This window comes from Strix uralensis, chromosome 11, assembly GCF_047716275.1.
Source record: "Strix uralensis isolate ZFMK-TIS-50842 chromosome 11, bStrUra1, whole genome shotgun sequence".
In the NCBI taxonomy this organism is placed as follows: Eukaryota; Metazoa; Chordata; class Aves; order Strigiformes; family Strigidae; genus Strix; species Strix uralensis.
In genome coordinates, this window is record NC_133982.1 from 13,573,244 (window position 1) to 13,598,470 (window position 25,227).

Sequence of the window (25,227 nt, forward strand, 5' to 3'; positions counted from 1 at the left end):
TTTGAAGCCTATTAATAATCCTGTTCTCTGCATTTCAGTGAAGTGATGGTGGCTTGGGTCAGCAGTAGAGTGTGTTAGTGTTCTTCACTTCTCTCCACTGTCTTTATCCTTTCAGTATTGCTACTGACATCCCCTTTTTATCCAATTGTCATCTTCCTTCTTGTTATTAAGACCCAGATTCTCAAAGTATTGAGCTTTCCAATTCTTATTAAAATTAACAGGAACCAAGTTCTGAAACTATAATTTTAAAAGATTTAAGCATTTTGAAGATTTCAGCCTATGTGTTCAAACTGCATGTATTCCTGATTTAGTTCCACAATGGCATTCATGTACAATAACTATTTATTACCTTAATATTTGCTTTGTTCAAAATCAGGTATTTAGTCTTCAATTATGATAGATATAATTATTAATTAATTGGAAATTAACCTCTCATTCCTTAAAAGACTGTATGGATTATGAATCAGGTCATCCTTCCTAGTAAGAAAGGTCTTGAGGAGAAAGCTTTTAGAGAGATTGTAAATGGACTTCTTCATCCCTTTTATGTAGGGGAAGGTTGATATATTAGGAGAAGATACAAATTCATGTGAAGAAGAGGAGCTTAGCTTTTAAACTACAGATTGTAAGATTATGAATTGTTATATTGATGTTCTTGAACATGTGGCTTGGAATGATTCATTTTCAGATAATCTGTTGATTCTTGAGGAGCAAAAAGTACAGGAATATCAAATTCTTTTACCTTAATCTTGAAGGAATGCCAGATGGCAAGCAGATGGGTTTCACTGGTGGTGAAAAGAGAAATCAGGGTCCAAATTATTATCATTAGATCAAATTGATCTCTACTTTTTCTCTGTGTATACATATGACTGAGATTTGATTAACTGTCTGCCATTGGGATAATCAATTAGCAAAAATGACTAGGTACTAATAGGCAGTATATTTAGAATATTTATCTGTTGGCTCCCTAGATGAATTTTTTTTGTTGTTGTTGGTTTTGTTTGTTGTTTTATTTCTTCTTCCCCCTGCAGGTGCAGTCATACACAACAGCTATGATTCTAGAAGTTTAAGATTTAATACAGTCTCAAAGATTTGCTGAGAGGTTTTCTCTACTGAGAAACTTAACTAATACTATAATCTTTCTTATGTAACTGCTTAGAAGTTCAGGTCAAAGCTCACATCCCGTGTGTGGATTCACTGTAATTTAATATATGCATTTAACTGGTTGGAAACGGAAAGAAGTAAATTTTGTGGGTTTTTCCTTGTTTTGTTCTAATATTTTTTTCAGAAAAAACTTGTAAATAATTTCTAGTGATATGTGAAATAATTATTTGGGTCAAATACATGCCTCCATTATTTAGTTATATTTAATTGTTGTATGACTGAGTAGGTGTTATGCTGCAATTAAGGAGTAGTAACGCTTAGATATTTTCTTTCTCAGCGAGATGTACAGACTAAGGTGGTTTCTTGCTTGGTTTTCTTTTTTGCAGCATTCAGATTTAAGATACCTGAAGGATAAGTACTATGAAAGTTCAGCAATAATTGAAAGGTCAGTGGGCAGCTTTGATCCAGAGGGTATGGTTAGCTTGTTATTTACCATGTAGTATCTTGAATCTTGTAATAGAGTCCTGTGTAGGTGGTGAATCCTACCTAACAATTGCTCCTCAAAAAGTATGTAAAAACATTTTTTTCCCATTTTATTATTTGTAGCAGCCTCACATTTGCTCCAGTCAAAGAAAGGTGTTTTTTGCAATTTAGTGTAACAGTGGAGAAATCATGGATTGAGGCATAAGAAAGAGGCGTTTCTGCCAATTACCTGTTATATTACTGGCACAGTATTAGCCAAGTGATGCGTGAATCAGCTTGCTCTAGGCTTTCCTAATTGGCAAAGTGTTCCTCAATGTTCTGCTTGGTTCATGCGAGTGGTTCAGATGTGGGAAAGTATGGAGGTAGTTTAAAGGAACAGCAAAACCATAATACTACCTTCTGAAATAATCCTTCATGTTTAATATTTCTCTGGTGCATCAGCTCTTTGAATACCACTCCCAGTTTTATGGAAGGACTGAAGACTTGCAATAGCTGCAAAATAGAATACCTCAAGAAGAAGACAAAAAAGCTATATGAACAAAATCAAACTTTTATCTGGACGGAAATAAATGAACAGGATCCAGGTATTGCCTGGGTCACATCTTCTTTTATTGCGGTCTTATGGATTATGTTGAAAGTTTCAATATACTCAAAAGGAGTTGTGGAAATTAAGGTGGCAGAGGGGAGGAACCTCTCCAGTGTTATTTACACAGACACTATCTGTGGTTTAGGAAGCCTGTGGGCCCCAAACTACTGAAGTCTGGGGGTACTGTCAGTTACTATTTTGTATTTATTCTGTTCTTGTGCTCTTGTGTAGCCATCTGCCATTAGCTTCCCTTGGAGACGGTGTGCTGGGGGAGGTGAAACTTTGGTTCAGCTTGGACATGTCTGTTCCTATTTCATGGGTTGCTATTTGCTGGCTGCAAGCAGGAAGAAAGGGCTAATAAGAGGTTCCTCTCTGCTCCTGGCTTGTCACTGAGGTTCTCTACTTCCTTTCAAACAACATTAAGGTGTCCTGCCTGCCAGATTACGAAGTAATGCCAACACTTGTGAATGCTGTTACTTATTTGAGACTGGGGAGAGCTGGTGAGGAATGACTTTCAGCCTTATTCCTTAGTCATGGAATTAAAAAAAAAAAAAATAGAAATCACACAGGGTTAGGTAAAATTTATATGTTTGGTATCTCTAACCAAATGTAAACTCAGTGTATGCTTCCCTCTGCTTTAGGAATTTCAAAAATTCCACCTTATATCTTAGGAACTGGAACACTTTCTGTAAAACATTTAGTTGATTGAGACTGGAAGTATTCCTGAGGCTGGTTAATAGGAGCAAAAACTTTTCTCTAACTCTATTTAAAAACCCATACTTTATCTAATCACACTGACATGGTTAGATGGGTTAAGTGATGCATTTGGGATTTCCTTTTCTGCCCAGTCAGCAGGCGCAGCATCTTCCCGTGCATGTATAGAGCAATATAAGTTGAGACAAATTCTCATCATGCAACAAAATACCACGTGACTTCAAACATTTCTTCACCTGCTATGTTGAAACGAGCACAAGGGAAGGCACTTGGCGTTACTACTCCCGAGTTTCACCGAGTGGATACAAATGACGTCAGGATTGCCTTCAGTCAGAAATCTTGAAGTGCAGCTTTGCTGGGTGGGTCTCTGAAGAATTTGGAAGAGTTTGTAGATAGGGCGTGTTTACCTTTGTCAAAGTAGTGAGCGTAATGCCTCTTCCCTCCTAATGTGCTTATGTTCTCTGGCTGCAACATCATAAAGGTAGGAATTTCTTTTCTTTTTTTTCCCCTGTTTTGTTTTTTTTTTTCTCCTTACATCAGATCATGGTCTGAATCGTTATCATGTGCTGCTCTCTAACATTGTCTTTTTTATAAGGGAAAATTACAGTAACTCTTACGATAGTCTTCAGAGAATGAGTGGAATAGGTGTTAATGACATTTCATATGTTGTCACCAAGTATTCCAACCTACGAGAACTGCTTTTTATTTTAGAGAAAGGTAGTACAGGTTACAGTAGCAGGTTTGCTTTTCGACTACTTCTGTCATTATTCTGTTAAGTGCTTGTAAGAGCACTTCTTTCTGAACTAGAAGGGAGGAAAAGTTACTAATAGGAAAAATAATGTTAGCTAATGATGTAAATGTAATTGCATAAAAAAAGCTTGAATTTAGGTCGCTTGAAAAACCTAGTTCTAATGTTGTTCTGTAAAATACTAAGAAAAAAAATGTTCTGTGAGAAATTCAGTTTAACAGAGTTTTTTTATAGGACTTACCTGTTGGTGATTTGAAGAAGCTAGTGCTATCAATAACACATTGAAACAAGCTGCCAGAAAGGGTTCGCTCCTAATAATGCTGTAACATTCAGATGGAGGAACCCTGTTCATTTTTTTCCTCTTACTTTTTGTAACATATACCTATTTTTAACTAGCTTCCTAGCTTGAGCCCAATCTTCAGCTGGGGTGCCGCTGTTGATGAAGAGGCTATGCTGGTACACATTTATCTGAAGATCTCTCTCTCACATTTGTTAGGACATGAAAAGGATGCCAAACAGTGGCTGAAATAATGAAATACCAGTTAAGTTCGGGCTCCTCCTCTAGTTGGCTTTGTGGGCGGAGAATCTCTGGGCAGGTTAAACTGCACAAGGAGGGGATAACCAACAGGAGGAGAACTGAGAACAGTGGAGCACAACTGACTTGGTTTAATTGCTGGTTCAGGGTGGTGTAGAGATCATTGAAGTCAGGGTACAAGCTTGAGCCACCACGTGTACGTGATAGCTGAAGACCCCATTTCAGGAAGCTGCAAATAGGACAGTTTTCCAGAGCACAAATGCATCAGCCCTGTCCCTTTCCCTTTCCCTGCCTCCCAAGGGCTAATTTAAAACCTTGAGTCACCCACTGTGCAGGTGGAGAAGCCAACCACCTTTGCCTGGGCACCCTCAGGTCCTCTCTCTAGTTCCTTACTGTTCTGCTTTCTTCACATGTTTTGTGGTGCTGTTGTACTTCTAATAATGTGCTGCTTCTGGCACCGGGTACCCATATGCTGCTCTATTCTTCTCTGCCCTTAACCCTTACCTTCAATAAGTGACCAAGGAAGCTCACAATTCTGGTAAAATCTCCATTATATAACTTAGTGTTTTAAGTTAGACTTCAGGTTTTTATTTCAAATAAAATTTTGGTAAGCTACTAAAAATTTTTCATTTTTTGCACCTTTCCCCAATAATAGTAATTTGAAGAAAAGTGTCATACTTAAAAAGATTTTTCCTTACATTCTGACAAGTGTTACTAACAGTTCTTAAAGCAACTGGTGCTGTCCTTCTAGGTCTGTTCAAATGTTTTAAGACTTAAGCATCTATTAAGAACCTGTAGTTTGGATATGGCTTTTTTTTTTTTCCCTAAGAACTATTTTTCTACCTCAAGATTATTGCAGATATTTAAGTTATTTCGTAGTTCTTTATCCAATACTATCAATGTTATGGATTTTCAAAGCTTAAAAGTAGATATAGTTTGCACTGTAACTGTACAGTGTGGTAACCGTATTTCACTTTCCTCAGCTGCTTGCTAAAAAACATTTTAGCTGCTCAGAAATGATTTACCTTTAAGTAGAGAGAGCATGGTAACCTTCACACAGAAATTGAATTATTTCAAATGGGTCTGGTTCTCCCCCCCGAGAACAGGGAAAAATATAAAACTCACTTGCCACCTTAATTGAGATTTATTCAAAGTGCTATTTTGGCCTGCTACGATATAGTAACCAAGTTACAAGGTAATGTGATAGAATAGTAAAAGAAGTAAAATACTCTAATTGCCCTATAACTAGGCACTTAAACTGTTTACAGTTGAGATTTGTACAAGCTAGGGAGTAAATTTGAAGTTAAAGGTCTCACAGCAATCTTAATTCAGCTGTTTTATGTGTATGGAGTATTTCAGTGTTTTATCATGAGAACCTCTAAATCCAACAGCTCTTTTATTCTGTGCTGCCACTGGATGAATGTGTAGGCTTGGTGTCATTCACACTGTGGCTCAGGTTGTGCGGAATTTAACTGGAATCATGTTTTCACATTTGGACAACAAGATGAGAAAAGACAAGATGCAAAGAGATGGTAGCATCAATCCAATATCCTTCGTTCAGTTCTTTCCTCCGCAAACCATAGTTCAAACCTTTTATACCAATTAGGCACGAAACACTGCTCGGTCAAACACAAAAAGCAGTGCCAAGAAGTAGGAACAAGTAGTGTCTCCAGCTGGCAGATGCCTACAACTAACAACTGATGCCTGAATGAATGGGTTTGTGTGGAAGAAAACAGTGGAGGTCAGGGTTGCTCTTACTGCCTTAGGGACTAGGAAGTTTTTAGCATAAAAAATTATCAGTGGAGAAGCTAATCTGGTGTCACATCCTGGGATTTCTCAAACTTGCAAGTTGCAAGCGTGTCCAGAAGATGTATAAAGCAGCTGTTGACCATTTGAAAGGCTGTATGGCACAATATCAACTGTCAACACTTGGACAAATGCTAAACGAGTTATGGTTTGTACGTGTGGGTTTTCTTGGATTTTATTAAAACTCACTTTTCTGTAGTTTTGGGATTTATTTATTTTTTTTAAAGGTAGTGCTTCTGCTATGCTCAGCAGGAAAAAGGTTGCATAACTGTTAGCAACAAAATGTAGATCCCATATATTTTCCCCCATTTCATGGTGGTGATAGCAGTTGGGATATTCTGTAAACAATGCGCTATCTATTTTTAGCAGAACACAAATCTGCTGCTGAAACTTGTGTTAACTGTTGCATATATTGCTTAGTCTTAAGCAAAACCAAAACCTGTGATATGGTGGATCTGATCTTTATTTACTCTTCTAAACCACTTTGGTTTAATGTTGATGATTAACAGCCTGGAACAGCTTTGCTATCCCTTTTGATATCTGGGAGACTTGATTTTTTTTTTTCCAACAGTCACTGTACCAGCTTTACCAGTTCTACCAAATGATGAGAGAAATAGGAGAATTATATTGTTCTTGCTTTTTGCTGATTTTATTCTTTCCCTGTTACATCTCTGGAGTCACATTGAGTAGGCAGTCTGCTTAGAGAAATTAAGGCTTCTTTCACTTGCATGTTTGTGTTAGTGATCCATTGGGTTTTGTAATTCAGTAAATAAGGATAGGAAATCCTCCTAACACATCCTTCACACCTGGATATTCCTTCTCTTAATTCTGGCTTTGGAAATGCAGTTTTGCAAGCAAGAGCTTTTGGGCGGAGAACACAAAGCTTTGGTTCTATTTCTTTTTATTCATTCCCCAGACTGCAGCAGCCAGAAATTCCACTTCAAAGCAGCTCCTGAATTAGTTTTTCAAAATGTAGCCACGTAGCTTTTGTCAAACCAAAATTTGCCCCTTTTTTGCTAATGGCATTAAAAATACGAGATTATTTTTTTTAAATTGAATATATCAAGGATCCAAGGAACAGAGCTTTGAAAGAAATTTCACATTGGTACTTCCCAACTGTGTAGGCTTTCCTTTAATTATAAAGGATGCAGTTCCAGAAGTAACAATTCCTGATTTTCCTGTTCTGCACTAGACCATTTAAAACTAGATTAGGCTACAGAGGAGATCCTTCCTTAGTAAGCAGGTGATCAGATTTCTTTATTTGGAGTATTTAATTTCCAAGATGCAAGAGAAATTTCCAGTTTTCTAAAATATCTTTATTTTATTGCTAGACAGACTTTTAGATCCTTCTAGAGCAAGGGCACCGATTTGTCAATGACAATAATATCGGCAGTGCTGGTGTATGGATAGGAATCTGGAAAGGAGCAGGGTTTTCTTCACCCTAGGTTGGGCAGAGTATGGGTCAATCCGCTGTTGTCATTTCTCACTCAACACATCTTGCTTGCTTGGTGCTGTTATGAGCTGTAAGGAAAAAACAGTCTCTGAGCTCAGCACTCTTAGCAGTAGGAGTTTCAGGCTGGGTAGGCTTTGAAGTTTCTTGTTAGAGCTGGTCCAAAATCAGGAGAAGCTGGGCCTTTGCATCCACTGCCCGTTCTTTGGAAGTAATGTGTGCAAGGGATGAATAACAACTTGTGACAGTTTATGCAAACTAAAAAGATCAGCTGCCTTTGAAATCCAGTATCTACAGCATGATCCCAGCACTGGAACTGGTTGCCACCACTTGTGGTTACACTGGAACACATGCCTTTGTGTGGCAACGAGCTCCTGACAAAAGGAAGTATCCTCTAGTTTTATGCTGATGTACTGTGGAAATGAAGCTGGGTCCCAAGGACCGCAGTCATTGCACTTCTTGGACGTGAAAATTTCTCAGCAGCACAAAATGAGCCTGTTGCAAAACACCCTCCATACACCCAAGTAATAAGAAACTGGTTCTCCCATTTCCCACCCAGATTTCGGGCACTATATGTTGAAATGCCCGTCTACCTCACCATCACTGCTCATAGCCCCTGGGTAGCAGAAGGGACAGCTGAAAGACTTCTGCCTCTTTATCAGTCCCTTCCCCAAGAGGACCTGTGGTGGACGCCTTCCCTTTCCTACTCACAATATGGGCACTTGAAGAGGTGTTCCCAGTGTAAGATTTTATGGCCTTCCTAACCGATAGGATTTAACAAGCTGCCAAAAATCTTTGGGTTAAAACTGAAGCTAAACAGTATAGACAGCATAATTTAAAATATATACAAGTGTTTGAGGTTGGTCTATGTGTAATATGCCAGAACAGTAGCCCTTGTGGGGGCAAAACCTTTTTTCCAGAAAAAGTAACATGCAAACAGTAACAGGAAAATTGTCTTTCCTATGGCACTGGCAATGTGCCTTTAACCTGATGTGGTTCGAAAGCAGAATTTGCCCTCTCTGCCTGGTGAATTGACACAGATGTGGGATTAAGGATTCTGAGAAGTCATACTGCCTTAATATCCCCAGCAGGTGGTAATCGGAAGGAGGAGATTGGCAAATGGCAGCTATGGTTTTTCTAATGGACAAAGCATGCCAGAGACAAATGACATCTGTTCTGTCTCCTTTTCTCCATCTTCTGACCTCTTCTTTCATGATTTACACAGCTGTTGTGTAGGGTCAAAAGCTTCAAAGTAAATAATTTAGAATGAAGTGGTCAAGTCATAATGCGGAGAAAGCTAATAATGAGGATTAGCATTTGAAACGGTGGTTGCTGTAGATGTGGTGAGTAAACCATAGAGCTGGATTATTTGTTGGTGATGCTGTGGGAACATTGGAAGGACCTTTTTGGTGGAGGGGATGGGATAATAGATGGGTTCATCTTTAGAAGTGTAATTGAGTTCCAATACTGATTTGAATCAAGGTTTCTAGGAAGTAGCAAGTATGTATTTGTGGAGAAGGAGATGGTAAAGCTAGTGCTGAGCTATTCCCAGTTAGTTTTCTTTGGGTGGTGCTTCCTGAGATGGAGACTTCTGTCAGGTATTTGCTGCTTTTTCACACAGAAAAATATAAAAAAAATACATGTGGGTTTCATGGGATATTTCTCAGCAAGCTGAAAGGGACACAGCTTATTTGTAGTACAGCAGAAGAGAACCTTGCTTGTGCTTGTATACGAGGTATGTGACAAAATAGTATTTATGGAGTTCCTACATGTTTCAGGTTCTCCATGGTTTAAGGAGGGATAAAACTACTTAATCACACAGCCACAGCTGTCAGCCATTTAGGAGAACAGAAAGAGAAACTAAAATGTTCAGGTCACTGCTGCCCAGGTGTCTTTGGAAGGACCTCCTCACCTTCCAGGTGCTCCAGGAACCTCATGATGAGAACTGACGCTGCAGGGAGACAGGAAAACAGCCCAACTACTTAAACAGCTGCTATTATGAAGATGGAAATCTCCAGTATTGCCCAGGAAATGGCCTGATTTGCTGCAGTGAAAACATAGGTTGGATGTAGGGTGAACATGCAATTTAAGTGTAATGAAACATAAGAATAGGCTGCAGACAGATGTGGAATCTCATCAACAGTTTTCTAAGAATTACCTGGACAATGTTCATCAGGGATGGTCTAAGCCCCTGTGTGCCAGGCAAGACCTGGTACAAATACAGGGGATTACAGAAGAAAGTTTCAGAGGAGAGAAGCCACCTTTCAGAGTCTGGTGTTTGTGAGGAGGGATTTCTACTGAAATCTGTGGACGCTAGATCAGACCCCAAATCCCAGAATTCCCTTAAATTTTAAGAGGAAACACGTGCTTATGAGCTTAGTTTGATAGAGATGTATTTACTAGTTTAAAACCTGAAAAAGGAGTCATACGGTAAAGCATCCATGTGTGGAAGGAAAACATGAGTTAGATCCCAAGAATCCAGTATGAAAATACGCACTGCTGGGTCTTTTTAGGATTTAGGTGTTTTTGGGTGCATATTCAGTCACAGCCCATCTCACCATAATCCAACTGTTGGTGCTCTTTCTGCTGTGTTATAATAGACTGGCCTATTTTTATTACAGTTTGTGATAGCTTGCAATGCACAGTCTAGTTTGAAAATATAGGTATATTAGGAAGCAGAACTGTGTAATGAGTCTCTCCCCTGGTCTTCTAGGGCAGTTTGTCTACAAGCCTTTCTGTCTGACCTAAAATGTCATGTTTCAAAGCCCTGCTTCATTATCATGGCGCCTGCTAGCTGTAGTTAAGGGTCTGTTAGCAGCCCCATTATAAATCTCTACTTCCAGGAGTTTATAATTCAGCAGTAAAAAATTGCTCTAGGCTGAAACTTGGCACATGAAATCTCAGTGCAGGAACAATTATGATTTCTCCCTCCTTTATTTTTGCATTTGCTTATACACACACAATTCATTCAGTAGGTTTTTACTGTCCCCTTTTGGCATTTAAAAAGATTAAATGGCTGGGTTATTAATATTTCAATACTGACTACTGTGCTTGGCCAGTAAATTGATTCACAGTGTCTGTTAGTTCTGTTTGATGGCTACAAGTCACTGTTTCACAAACCTGCTGCGAGGCTTCAGCTTAGCGGAAACAGCCCGGTGTGGATCACAGTGATTGTTCATTTGGCTGTTAATTAAAGTGGGCTTCAGAGCCAGCCGTGTCGGAATCTGCCGTGAAAGCTGGTGTGAGTGCACTGAGCGTGGTGTCCTGATCCAGCATGGGTGAAAGATAATGTGTGGCTGCAGGCAAAATTAAAGTTGTGTGGCCCCTGCTCAAATATGGAGGACTATGGAAGGGCCTGAGTTACTGTCAGCATGATTTGATCTTGTCACTTGATCCTACACGAATGTGTCGCTGTGAGATCTTCCGGTGGCATGTCTAATGCTGTGAGGAGACTTGGTTGAAATTCTCCCAGCTTAACTGTTTCCTCATCAAGACCAGTCCAGTGAAATCAGTTATTTCCTCACATTTTTTCTGGTTTGCAGGAAATTTTAGTATGGAAAAAGTTATTTAAATTTATTACTTCTAGAAATTATAGAAAAATTACTTATTTCAGCCTTATGGAAAATATTATAGTAACTTCTATTTTTATTCAATTTTAGAGTATTTTTATAGGATATATAACATTTGTACTGTAAAGTCCTTACAACTAAATGAGGGATAACAGAAATTTCTAAATATATAATGTAGAATGCAGAGGTTAAAAATGAGACTTTTACAAGAATGAAATGTTTTATTTAAGTGAATTTTTTTTCTACAATAACTGATTTTAGACATTTTGTTCTATCTAGGATTTGGTTGCAGTTAAATCATAGTATTTCCTGTAAATCCCCAGAAAAGTTTGCTGTGCACCATAATTTTTATACTTGGTCCGGTGCACAGGTGGTTGCAAAATCAGAATCAAGGTGTATATTGCCATTAGCATATTAAGCAGTGGTAATTCAACAGCAAAATATCTTCATTATTATGGAACTGAGTCACCCCCTGGACTTTCTCATTTCTTTTCCACTCTTCCAGCCACTTATATTTCATTTACAAGGGCAGCCTAGGGAAGATCAGTTCTCTTCAGTATCTTTTGTGGATTGGTATTATAGATTATAAATTATTATTGTAAAACATTTGACCAGGTCTAGTGTGAGTGACTGAAATGAGACAGCAGGTTATCTCCCCTCCTACGGATTTCTAAGATCCTGCATTGGTTTATACCAGCTCAAAATTTAGCTCTGTTTTATCTTCTGCTTGATTATAATCCCACCTCCATGCTCTAAACCAAGGGGTTTTCAACTTCCTGTAACTGACTTTTTTTTTTTTTCTTCTTGAGAAAACTGACTTTACTGGCTGGGTCTGTTGTTGATTTAGTCTGGGGACCCTGAGTATCTCTACAGTGCCTGCAGGTGGGACGTGAGCCTCATCTGCTTGTACCTTACCTTTACGAAATGTCCTGCCAGCTGGGAATCCTTGTTCTACACAACAAGGATCAATGTGTTTATTTAATACATCGGGAATAATTTGTAATTATCTATTTGCTTAGCATGGCGCACATATTAAAGACGCTCAACAGCTGGTTCTGGTGGGAGAATATCTGGATGCCTGTCAATGTCACATGGGCACATTTCGTAGACCGTGATGGACTTGTCTTTCCCAAACCACATCAGTTATATGCTACAATACCATATGCTTTTGTACTGCTGATTATCCGATTCTTCAGTGAAAGGTAAGAAACATTAACACAATTTTATGCTAATGTTAATCTGCATTAATGCCAAACATTTTTTAGAAATAAAATATCTTTAGATCAATGTTCTTATGTTTTTATAAAGGAGGATTAGTTGGTGGTTTGCTGGAAGGATCTAGTAGAGATAATATGGCTGGTGAAAAATTGGGAAATATTTTCACTGTTAGGAACACATGGCTGTGGTCCAATCTAGAAAGAAAATATTTCTATTTTGCTTTTCTAGAACAGTGTTTAGATAGTTCTAATTATCTCCTTTTGCTAGAGATATAATTAATACAAAACCATTTGGGTTTCCTTCTGCTTTTTCTCCTTTGGTGGAAGGGTAGAGGTATTTGTCCTCCCAATCAAACCTCTCCTTTCACTTGGTCCTCCACCAGAACATTTGTGTGAGGCTGATAGATCCCAGGTGTCTAGCTGTAGCAAAAGTAGGCAGACTGGGGGGATCTCAAAGTTTCATGTGAATACTTTATGCAGATCCAGTAATGCTGATTCCTATTTTTCTCACTTTGGCACTGAAAGATGGATTGCTTCTGCCACTGGAATCTTATGGGACAGGCAGAGATTGGCTCCACAGAAGACAGCTACAAATCTATTAAGATTTGCAGTGCTTTGACTTGTTTATTTGTGCCTTTTTGCTTGACTTTTTTTTTCTCTCTAAAGAATGTGACTAGTAGGTTTTTATAATTATTTCAGGATAGAATGAGGAAATTTGGAATGTCGTAAATTGGACAGAATTAAAACAGAACCAGATAAGATCATTCATGTTAGAGATCAGAAGTAATTTGGATCATATGTTTCTAACCATTCATACTGTCTCTTGAGTAAATGCTTGCCCAACTGTGTCTCACTGTGCTGCTATTGGAAATTGCTCGTGTGAATAATTAGCCCATACATCTGGCTTGCAGTGGATCTGCCCATGAATGAGGAAAACTGACCTCTGCTGTGGGTAACAAGGAGTCAATTGCTGGTATCAGCAGGAGTGAGGGGGCTTTTTCAGAGAAGCCTGCACAAGTAGAAGAAAGAAGCATTTGGCATGCTTGACAGCAATTTGTATTGGAAAATGGAAGATAAAGAGAAACCCTCAGTCTCTGGGGCAGCTGCTGTGTTCCACAAGCTAGAGGCCACAAGCCAAATCCGGTGTTTTGGGCAGCGGTAGCCCATGAAGCAATGTGCTAAGTGACTATCTGCCACTAGGAGAAAGTATCCCAGTAACAATCTTCCAGTTTGTGTGGAGAGAGCATCTGTTCTTGTTTCACTCTCCCTTAGCTGTTGCTTAACTCCAATATGCCTCTGAAAAAAACAAGGACACAAAAATCAGGATCTTTAGTTTTAAAGCATTTCACGACCACAAACTTGAGTCCTTGGGTCTGCTTTTTTGCATAACTGCTAGTATGCTACGGTTCTTACTTGGGATTAGCTAGAAGGAGATTCCTTTCTCTCTCAGTGCACTGTCATATCCTATGGCAGATTAAATTGATTCAGATTTATTTTCTTCGTATTCTGTCATGGGAATAGCTAAGATCTTGTAACTCTGTTGTATTTTTAAAGTTTTTCACGGTATGTCTTTTCAGATATGTTGCTATACCTCTAGCAAAAGCCTTAGGTATAAAGAATGTAAGACGTGTGAAGCCACAGCCTAATCCTGTTTTAGAGAGTTATTTCCGGGAGTGCTCAAAACATCCATCCCAAGTAAGGATTCTCATTCTTTTAAACTAGTTTTGGTTTTGGAAAATCCCAAGTCTTACTGTTTCAATCAGCTATCAGCAATGACATCATGGGATGAGTTCCAGCTGATTGACAGATGACTTAATTTATTTGGGTTTTTGTTGCTGTTCTGCTGACAAGGGTATATGGCATCCAAACCAGAAAATATGTTTAAGATGTTTAATTTTCTGGCATGCTGCTCTAGGTTAGACTGTTAATAATATTTCTAGTGAAGATCTGTGTTCCATCTTTAACTTATTCTGCCTGGAGAAAACATCAGCTGACATCTGTTGTTGGAAAGTGGTATCATATTTATTGCAAGCAATAATGTTGGAACGCTGGCATGAAAGCCTTTTGATCTGTTATATTGCCGCATACTTAATCCTTGCTTATGTGAGAAAGAAAAGCAATCTTTCTATTACCTTGCTGTTTGTTTTTGAAATGGAACAAGAAAAAAATAATAGCCAATGTTTACCATCTCAGAAAATAAGGCAACTTGATTGTTGATGGGAACCAGGTACTTTGCTGTGAACGCAGCCTCAGAAATTTCACTTACCTAACTATGTTTACCAAACAATTCCAGTGTTCCTACACTGTTTTTAAAAGAAATAGGTGCTTTCTAGTAATGAGGGATATTGATAATTATTGATACATGGAACTTTGCTTTCTGTCCCTAACTCTGCTATTCTCTTATTGTGTCTTTTGCCTGATATCATCAGGAATAGATGTATTCGTGTTCACATATGAACTCTTCTCTATCTGGGCAAGTATCCTGATCTCTCTGTTTCACACCTGCCTTCTGGATGAGTACAGTTTGACGATTAATCTCTGAAATGAAGCACAGCATTCTTATACTTGTCAGTCCATGGGACAGATTCAGGCTGCCTCCTTTAGGTGTCCAGCTTGAGGAGGAGTGTGCCTAGGAAAGCATGCAGAGGCCTGCCTGGCGATTGAGGGCATCTAGGCTCCATTGTCTGTCAAAACAAAGTCATTATTCCTGCGTGGCAAGCAGAGCGCTCCCCAGCCGGCAGGATGGGCTGAGCACAGAGGCTGTTTGCACTCCTGCCCTGCCCGGCAGCTGAGGTGCCTTTGCTCGCATACCAGAGCTGTCTCTGAGGGTAGGAGACTAACTGAGCTGGCCTTACCTTGGTGGAGGCAGCGTTTATTTGCATACTAGCCTTGCCGGGAAAGAGCTTCCCCAGGGGTGACTCGGACGCTACCTGCTACCTCCAGTGCTGCAGCAGCCCCAGGGGAGGTCAGCCCACACCTCTTGTGCTTCAGGATGGAGGAAAGGGAGGAAGCCTACAGGCTGCCACACGTGGGGCACTGAGCACCCAGAAATGCAGGAGTCACACTGCCTTGTGCTCAGCACGTGCTAGCGTGGCTGCACAGCAGAGCTGCTCCACCTTCAGAGCACACGCAAAGCAGAGACACCCGGCTGTTGCACTGGAATGACTAGATGCATTTCTAGGCAATGCTCTAGCACTAATTGATTTTTAGGTGTCAAAAGGAGGCAGTCTGGATTTTGCTCGATGATATTTAACTGACTTGCCCTGTACCACAGAAGTACGTTGGATTTGAGAACAGAGCTCAGGTCACCTAAATTCCAGGCCTGTGTCTCGCCTGCGAGACTCATTTAAATATAAACTGATAATTTATTACAATTAAGATATTGGATACAATGTCCACATGTGTTGATACATGGGACTTCCCCCTCCAGCCCAACCTCTTGCTTAGCAGTAGAAGTTGTGTCTTTGAAACTATCATAAGCCACCAGAAAGACAATAGCAGTTTGTGGATTTGTATGTTTCATGCCTGCTTTATTTATATAAATTAGTGTCTCAAAAATCCAGGGTTTCTGTGAGCGTCACTCAAAAATTAAACCAGGAAGCCTACAAGGTAAACCCCCATAGATAGTTAATATTAGTAATATTTTAAAGTTAAGACCTTACAACAGTGGGAAGGTGATCTGTGAACTACGAAAAAAAAAAAAGTTACATTGGAGTGCATCTTGTTGCTAACACTATTCCATTTTTTGCAGTCAGAGATTCAAGGCCTTGCCAAAAAGTGCAACTGTACTGCCCATTTGGTGGAAAAATGGTTCAGGAGACGGCGAAACCTTGAGATCCCAACAGTGCTTCGGAAATTCCAGGAAGCTTTGTAAGACAATGCTTTTGATTCTTATGGGTTTTACTGTTTTGAAAAAAAAAAAAAAGATTGAGGTCCTCGCTTGCCTTTTAAGGGGGACTCATTTCCAGAAAGTTGGGTCTGTCTGATGAGGGTTTTGGTTTGTGAGTACACAAATAAATTGAAAGCGTCTAGTAGCATTTCTCCAAATGGTATGACTTTAAAAGATTAGGTTAGCAGTTTCTCCTTAAAAAAAAACCTTAAAAATATTTTACAGTTTTCTTCATTGTGTAATAATGGACTTTTTTGTAGGCTTCTGTTACATAGTGCTTAATGAAAACATGAAGAGAATAGGAAAATATTTTTCTGTCTTCCAGTAATCATAGGGGGACAAAAATGCTTACCCTTGTTTATATATGTACCCATGCTGTCATTTTGGGATGCTATTGTGTGTACAGAAGTCGGTTCAAGAGCAGGAATCGTGGAATCTGAACTAAGTGATAGGTGTCATAGCTTGAACATGGGGTAATGTGCAAAACATGAGCTCACATGTGCTGAGTGAGCCGTTGAGCAATTTTGAGCGATAATATATAATAAGTAAAAAGTTTCAAAACCTCCTGCATATGATTGAAACCTGGAAAAACATTCAAGAGTCTGATTTTTCACAAATGGGAGGTGGTAGAGTCCCCATCCCTGGAGGTGTTTAAGAGTCGGGTTGACCCAGCGCTGAGGGATCTGGTGGAGTTGGGAACGGTCAGTGTGAGGTTCATGGTTGGACTGGATGATCTTCAAAGGCTTTTCCAACCGAGATGATTCTGTGATTCTGTAACTTCCCCACATGTAAGCATTTTACTATTTAACTATTCCAGTGTTATCCAAACCTTCACACAGATTGCAAATCCCCAAATGGGCATGGCTTTACTTGCATAGCTCATCCCTTTTGTATACTGAAATTAACTGTACCAGTGTAAACGACTCTTAATGTCCTGTGCATTTGGATTTTGACTAGCGTAATTACGTTGGCAAAAATTCAGGTGATTACAATATTTAACCTCTTTCAGTGTAGATTAGCTTAAGGAATGAGGGTTAAAAGTACAGCTACAAAGCTCAAAATTGACTACTTAATTAAGATTATTTTCCATGTGAATTAATATGGTAATGATTTGATGATGTCCTCTGTTGGGCATAAATCCAGTTGATAGACGTAGATGTACTCTGTGAAGCCTGAGTTGAGTAAACTCTCCTGGCAAACCGACATCCATGGTTTATTTCTGCTGTTTTGTGGATCAGTTAACTTTGTTTTACAAGTGACAATAAGATTTCCTGCTATTGATAAGACCTGCCTGCCATGGGTGCATGTCTCTAGTAATGCATAGCCAAAGACTGAAATTAAAACTTGCTTGGCAGCTCGAGTGAGAATGAAGCAAACAGGTTTCTCTTACGCAATTTTGTGAACCCTGCTCTGCTCTCTGTCAGTGAATGTAATTGGATATAATTCTCAAGGCAACAAATGAGGAACAGAGTTATTCCATGCTAGTAGTCAGTGTTACGAGCATTATGAAACTTTTGAAAGCCTACAATCTCCAGGATCATTTTTCTGAATCACAAGGAAAATCTGATGAGCCAGTTCTAAACCATACTTAAGCTGTTAATGCTCTCAGTTAAGCAACATTGGGGTTTGGAAAGCCCTTTGCATGAAACCTTCCCTGCCTTAAAAGACTTACCAGCCTTTAACTTCACAACTAAATTCTGTTTTGTTAGACTTGGTTCAAGAGGAAAAGATTCCTGAAGTTAAATCAGAAAATCCCTTTGCATAGCTGTTGTTCAGTGCTCTCCCTGGTGGCCAGGTTCAGAGCTTAAAAGGCACTTGGGTAAAATTTGGTGAATTTGGATGAGTTTTACTTTAGGTTTTGTTCACCAAATTCCTAAAGAAGCTTGACTAAATGCAAAATGAGGTAGTGCTCTGGCAGTCTTGCACGTACAATGAGTTCATCTGAAGCGCTGCGTGTTTATTGCCAAGTGTGTTCAATATGAATTTGTAGGGCTGGGGACTAATGGCACAGTTGTTAGGTGCTCTGTGCTCTGGATCTGATTCAAAAAACTGCTTACATTTTACAATCATCATGGAATCAGTCCTGCTATAGCCACTGGACTGCTCACACCTCCCTTGCTTGAAACAGAAGGCATGAGGGCAGAGTCAGCCCCATGTCAAGTCTGTCCCATGCCACGGTGTTGTTTTTCCTAACATCTCTTGGTTAACTCTGAGCCAGGTATTACTTCCATTTGCTCTCCTCATTTCCACCGTGTATTCTTGAATTTTTCTATGAAGTGGGTGTTCTGAAGTGTTATTTTCAAATCATCTGAGGAAAGATGCTTTAAAGCTGACAAGTAAAACAATTGTTTATTACCAGTGTATCAACTGGTAATTTTGTAATTGTTTTCTTGATTACTGCTTCAGGTGTGAGACATATTATCGTGTCTAGCGTCCAGCATTCCATGTCCTCATCTTTTGTTTGTTTGTTTTTCTTGTAAAATACTGGCTCAGTCTTTGAACATCTTATTCTTTCACCTGGGATATCAGCCTCCAGGTAATGTGAGGCTCAGAAAGGAGGGGCTGCTTTTACCAGACAGGTTCTTACCATCTTCCCTCATACGACACTTCATTAATGTTTGCCAAAGACCACAATCTCATTTTTATACATCTCTCAATCCATTAGTACAGTGTTCTTCTCAAGGCACTCTCTCTTCCTTTTTAGCAAATTTAGGTTTTCTGGGAGGCTGTTTGCTGCTCTTGTTCTACAAAATGTTCTCACCCGGTTTGGGGCCATGTGCCTTTTGCTGTGATCATGACCTTTCTTAGCGCGTGAAGTCCCTCAGCGTTTTCCTACTGATCTCGAAGAGCTGCTCTGAGAAAGGTCAGGCTGGTTCCTGCCAAGAGGAAGAGTGAAAAGGAAGAAGTTTTCCATCACCTGTAGATGTGGGAGTGGGAACGCTCCGTCTGAGTCTCCAGCCACACCCAGTCCCAGGGACAATACCTCCCACGCAGCCTCCAGAGTCATTACAACGCTGATTGCTGACTCCAAGTCACAGCATCCTATTCTGACATACATAAGCAACAACATAATGCACCAAGATACACAAGAAATTTTTTCGCTTTGCTGACTTACTAGATCAGTGGTGGAAACAAAGTTTATCTGCCTTGATGGATATCCGTTTAAGCCACAAAATGCTTAATCAGACTAAATGCTGGCAAACCTAGTCAAAGATTGAGGTTTATAGTTAATTCAGACCTCTGTAGTAAGACATAAACTAATCCAGTAGTTGTTAAACTTTCATAGGGCTCGCCTGTTTTCAACCATTGGTGTTAAGAGAGATCAAAAGAAATTATCCCAGCAATGGAATCAAGTCACTGTTGGTGCTCACAGTGTTCACAGTGTTTGTTCAGATCGGAAAGTAAGTGCCATGTGGCTGAAAGCTCTTCTGGAGTCAGGGAACTGTGAGGTGTTCTTAGTCCAGTCTGAATAGTCTAGAGGGATTGATACAGCAGGAAATGTTGGTGTTATCGTACATTAAGTTTTAGGGACTTTATTACATTTGCTGTGACCGTTCTCTTGATCAGCTCATGTCTGGCTGGAAGATTACTGCTCTAATCGCAAGATCTCTATATTGTGATAATGTAAAATAATTTACTACTTTAGCAATTAATAAAGATTAAGTATTTAAATATTAATAATTCAGATACAGTTAATACGTGACAAGCCTTAACGTAGAGTGTGAAGATGGTCTGTGATATACAATGATTTGCAGTAATTGTGTCTCAGGACAATATCTAAAAAAAATATAATGCTTTGTTCTCATTTTTTCATTTTAATTTTGCAGTTGGCGATTTTCATTCTACCTTACATCCTCCATTGCTGGATTTATATTTTTGTATGATGTAAGTTAATTTTTTGAAGGATTGATATTCTTACGTTTTTAATAAAACAAGGGCTGACTACTAGATCTTCTTGAAGCCCATTGAAACACTCACTGGTTTCAGTGGCTCTTTGGGTTCAGATCTTTGTATGTGATCTAGATGATAGGCTGTAATATGCACTGAGGTTTTACTTAATTTTTTAAATTATCTTTTGAATGTCTGTGATAAAGTAATTTATGAGTAATCTGTATTTTTAAGGCAAGTTTTAAGAATTCACACACATGGTTTTACAACATGCCTTGTTAACACCTACAAATGCATCACATAGCCACATTTTTCTCAAAGGAGGCTGTAAACTTTTTTGGCAGCGCTTTTGGGGGTCACAATAAGGGTGTATTTCACGGCTATTTATTGAGGTGTTGCTGCTGAGTCAGAAGTTGGGAATAACAGAGAGAGTGCCTCTTGTAACTATATGAGCACTGCCTGGGGTGTCATTAATGCTTCTCCTGAGCAGCAGAACAGTTCTCAGCGTGTCTACGTTCATCTGGCTCTTCTCCCCAAACACTGTTTATCATCAGGAACCAGTAATGTGTGTGGCTGGTAAACACAGCAAAATCTAATCACTGTGGCAACATATCTTGAGTAATTGCAGTAATAAAACACACACCCACTGCTTTGGATGATGAAATGAGGAACTGGAACGTTTCAGGTGTCCTGAAAAGTAGCCAAAAAGCTGGGACCAATATAATAAATCTGAGATGCAAGATCCCTTTAAAAATTGGTGGAGAACAGATATCAAGACCATAGCTTCTTAGCCTGCTCCACTTAGAGAAATTTTAAGTATTGAAAGTTTTGAGTTAAGACGACTTATTGTTGCTCAGCTGATCGGTCTCTGAATCATCTGTCTTCCCAGAAACCTTGGTTTTACGACATATGGCAGACGTGGGTTGGCTATCCATTTCAGGTGAGCTTTTTGGCATTGGGCCGTTGGCCCTGAGGCATTCCAGGTATTTCCCCATTGGAAGGGGTAATCCACAGAAGCGCTTCTCCCTCCCAGCAGGCAACACCTAGAGAGGTGTGGCACCAAAACCTTCTTCGGTACCTCCTGCTGACTGTTGCAGGGCTTCTCCGTGATCTGCCTGTGCTGCAACTCAACCCTCCAGCCAGACCACTATTATTTCCACCCATCCCAGGTTACCAGTTGCTTACAGTAGATGCTATCTGTGTCACAGGTTTCGGTGCAGAACCCCTACGCTTGCACTAGGCCTGACGATGCTTCGAGGCACTGCAGAATAGCGTTATGCAGAGGGTTATGCTGAGCAGCCTGAGTGCTGTGTGCCTGCTGGGCCCTATCGCTCAGTAGTGTAGGTGGAAGGAGTGCTGCAGTGATTTGGTTTGGCATAAGATAAGTCCTTGGGCTGAAGATCTCTGCTCAATACTCTGGTTGTTCCCAAGGGCCACGAGGCTCTTGTTTCTTCCTAAAATATTTTACTAACAGTCCCATAACAGATAACTCCAAGCAAACGACCTTCTTTCCCACCTGCCAGAGGTTCTTATGTGCTCCCCCCCTCCTATTTTTATAAATCTGTGGCCCATTACACTGCCTTCTTATTCCCATCCTAGTCAGAGACCAAGAATAAGAAGAATCCTGCCTCCCAGCTGAGCTTTCCTGGCTTCTCTTACTCGTGGGACCTGATTACCAAGCCTACTTCCTGCCACCTGGGAAATGCATTGGAACCAAGGGAGCAGCCAGGCTCAGCATCTAGCCCTAAGCACATTTTAGCATAAATAGCTGACATTTTAGTCATGGGAAGTGTGAATGTTTACAATGTTAATTGTTCACCAAAATGGACGGCTTCGTTTATTTGCAGTTGTTTGTAATTAAACCCAGAAGCACTCTGTGTGTAGTTCTCTGACAAAAACATAGAAAAAAGCATGCTAAAATTCAGAGGTGGGGGAGGAACTGCAGAAATTGAGAGTTTGGTCTGAGTAAAGGTTAAAATATTTGGCTCCCAGAACATCCTTCTTAATGAAGCCCAGAACAGAGATTTAGTTTAGCTTAATTTTTTAAGCAAGACTCAGCAGAGGAGCGAAAGTGAGGAAAGGCAAGAAGTCATTTCACTTGGCATTTGCTTTTCACTGTTCTCAGAGTTAACCGTGTTTTCCTTCATTCCAGACTCTGCTGCCATCCCAATATTGGTACTACATGGCTGAGATTAGTTTTTACTGGTCTCTCTTATTTACACTTGGGATTGACAACAAAAGGAAGGCAAGTGGTCACGCTTGTTTGTAGCTGAAACCTCCGTTTCTGTGACGGGGGTGGGAGACGTTTCTAAGGGAAAGCACTCTCCTGCTACTGGATTTGGCGCTGCCACATGGGGGCAGCATCAGTCCATCCCTGGCACACCTGCACACAGCCGTGCTCTCCTGGCTGGCTGGGCATCTCTCAGTGGGTGACAAGTCTTGCTTGTCACTTCATCCGCACGGAGACCCTCAAGGCCTGTACTTGCTTGTCTCTACCTTTTTTTCTTCTTCACAGGATTTTATGGCTCATGTCGTTCATCATTTGGCAGCCATTGGGTTGATGAGTGGCTCTTGGTGTGGCAATTACGTGCGTCTTGGAACACTGGTGATGTTTGTGCATGATACTGCAGATTTCTGGCTCGAGGTAACCCTGCCCTCCATATTTTTTTTTATTTATTTTTTGTGTGTGTGTGGTTTTTTGGTTGGTGATTTTTTTTCCGGGTGTTTTTGGTTGTTGCTCAGGTTATGTTCAGTGATGTTTCAATCTTTTTGTCACAAGTTTCATATTCCTTCCTATCCCCACAGGGACACGGCTTTGCAGATTCATAAATTGTAAGATAAAAAAGAGCTTCTAGATAATTTAAGCTGATACTCTGTTACAGAATCCCTTATGAGAAAAGAGCAGAAGAGAAGTTCTCGAATACAGAACAGGGTCTGGAAATACAGCTGCCTCTCTGGATTATTCTTGTTTCACTGTTAAAATTAGACCAAGTTGGCTAGACTGTGAACAGCTTGTCGTGATACCAATTCTCAAGCAAATTTAGCAGCCAAAATCCTGGCTGCTTCTCCAAACTGGCTTAATTTTGTCAGCATTCACACCCCTGTGTTGACCCAAGGGGTACATCTACGTTATACACTTCTGGCTGGAGACACTCTAGCTGTCCCTGAACAAGATATCACAGGTATCTACTGGCAGAAGAAACATTTCTTCCCCTTGACTGATGGGGAAGTCCCTTCCCTGAATTAAATATCAATGTTCAGAAATGTTTAAGTGTCCTATTCTACACACAGCACTGTGGTCGTAGAGACTTGCTGCTGGGTTTCGTGGAAGACAAACGCACTGTGTTTCCTTCAGTAGAGTTATCCTGGTTTTATAACACCAAGATTGAGAGCGTAGTTTCATCACCTCTTTTGGTGGTAGTGCCAGTGTAAGCAGCCCTTGTAGGCTGTTGTCTGTCACTGTTCATTTCTGCTCCTGATACTCTTATCTGTTGTATTGGAACAGCTAAATGTGGGATCATGCAGTTGGGATTGGTCCAGATTAAACACATACATACAGGCGTTTGTTGGTTTACTTTTAATCCTGAACTGCTTTGTGGTCCAATTAACTGTGTGGCCTTACAGTTGATTTGATAACGGATAGGACAGCACTCGGACCAACTAAAGTTGGCTACCAGAATAACTTAATTCAGCCCTGCCACTCAGAAGTTCATCAAACTGCTGTTTAAAATTTAGGCTTGGCACTCAAAACTTTGTTCACACTTGAGGATAGCTGTTTCATTCAACAGTGCCCAGGGTGATGCCTCAGTGAAGCATGGAGAGTTGTACAGTTCAGCTAGGGGAGAAGCAGTAATTATAATCTTTATTAGCGGGATAGAGGCCAACACTAGGATCTCCAGCTCTCAAAAAGGAGTAAACAGAAGCTGAATTAGGCACAGAGAAGGGTCAGTAATGTGCGTGCACCAGAATGCCTGCGTGTGAGGGGTCATTGCCACTCCTGAGCATGCAGATATAGCCAGCATCTTCTCTTTGATTCAGCCCATTTTGAATCTGGTACAGGAATGAGGGATTACCTCTGTTTTCAAGAGCACTTTTTTGTTTTCAAGACACTGTTATATTCTGATCGAAGAGCTCTTCTTTAGGCCTTTGATACAGAGTTCTTTCCTTGAGATGAAAGGAGAAATATAAACAAAGAATCTGTTTTGATACTGCTTTATTAGGTATCAGTAAAATGATTGCTTTAAATGTCAAACATGGAAGAAATTATCTTCCACCTAAGCAGGAGGAAGAGTCCTTGTTTATGAAAATGCAGAAAGGAACTTAATTCCGAGAATATTTGTAATATGTTTGGTGGGTTTTCATTCAATGCAGGCAGCCAAAATGTTTAATTACGCTCACTGGGAGAAAACCTGCAATACACTCTTTATCATCTTTTCTATCGCATTCTTCATCACAAGAATCATCCTGTTCCCCTTCTGGTAAGTAATATTTAATGTAGTCACAGGCTTTTATTTCCTTCCCATTTCCATTGAGAGGTTAGTAGTGGTTGTGATGGGAAAATGAAAGGAAGGAATTGTACTTTAAGGAGCAGAAGCAAAACTTCCATTATCGTTGGCTATTAAAGGCCAGTGAGAAGAGTTGACAAAAACTGTAATTTTCTTTAAAAATTTAATTTAAGTGAAAATAGTTTTTAAATGAGCCTCTTGAAAATATGCTAACCTAACTAAAAGCTTTTATGTATTATTTAACTTATTTTCATAAATTGTAGTTAAGTGCTATGAGCTCCTGCATTTTCGAGGGGATTGAACTACTTAACTAGGAGAAATCATTTTCCTTTTCATTCCATCCCTCCTGCTGTAGCTGCAAAATCAGACTACGGTGTAATTCCTATATGATTGTAGTTAATTTTTCATAGAGCCTTCTTTTTGCTACCTAGTTCTTGGGTAGTGCCTCACCTCACTCACACGAGGAGCATTCAGAAAATTTAAGGTGAAGAAATTAATTTATGAAGTCAATGCAAATAAATCATAACTTGCTAAATACTCGCATGACTTTGGAGTGCTATGATTTAATCTGCTTTGGAGTATCCACACGGGTGCTTAGTGTGCTTAATGCTTAACATGTTTAGCTTTTAAAAAGTGTTTAATGTGTTTCACATTCACGGGTTCGTTGACTTGCTCTAGTTTGCCTTCATGCCCCTCCTTGCATGTACACAAACCCTTAGAGACTCAAGCTGGTTAA

The 25,227-nt window shown here is 39.9% G+C and overlaps 1 protein-coding gene across 2 annotated transcripts in view; it reads left to right on the plus strand.

Annotated features, from left to right (window-relative positions):
* The window catches only part of CERS3 (ceramide synthase 3), a 51,550-nt gene that overhangs the window by 5,282 nt on the left and 21,041 nt on the right, over positions 1 to 25,227 (plus strand). Inside the window, exons 1-9 of one of the 2 annotated variants that reach the window (XM_074880084.1) lie at positions 3,350 to 3,365; positions 12,012 to 12,194; positions 13,787 to 13,904; positions 15,961 to 16,079; positions 19,926 to 19,983; positions 20,876 to 20,926; positions 22,139 to 22,231; positions 22,502 to 22,630; positions 24,358 to 24,464. In XM_074880084.1, coding sequence (XP_074736185.1) covers positions 12,013 to 12,194; positions 13,787 to 13,904; positions 15,961 to 16,079; positions 19,926 to 19,983; positions 20,876 to 20,926; positions 22,139 to 22,231; positions 22,502 to 22,630; positions 24,358 to 24,464 — 857 coding nt within the window. In that variant the 5' untranslated portion in view covers positions 3,350 to 3,365; position 12,012. Of the gene's footprint in view, positions 1 to 3,349; positions 3,366 to 12,011; positions 12,195 to 13,786; positions 13,905 to 15,960; positions 16,080 to 19,925; positions 19,984 to 20,875; positions 20,927 to 22,138; positions 22,232 to 22,501; positions 22,631 to 24,357; positions 24,465 to 25,227 lie in introns of those variants that run through there. The other variant, XM_074880083.1, reaches the window with a different exon arrangement.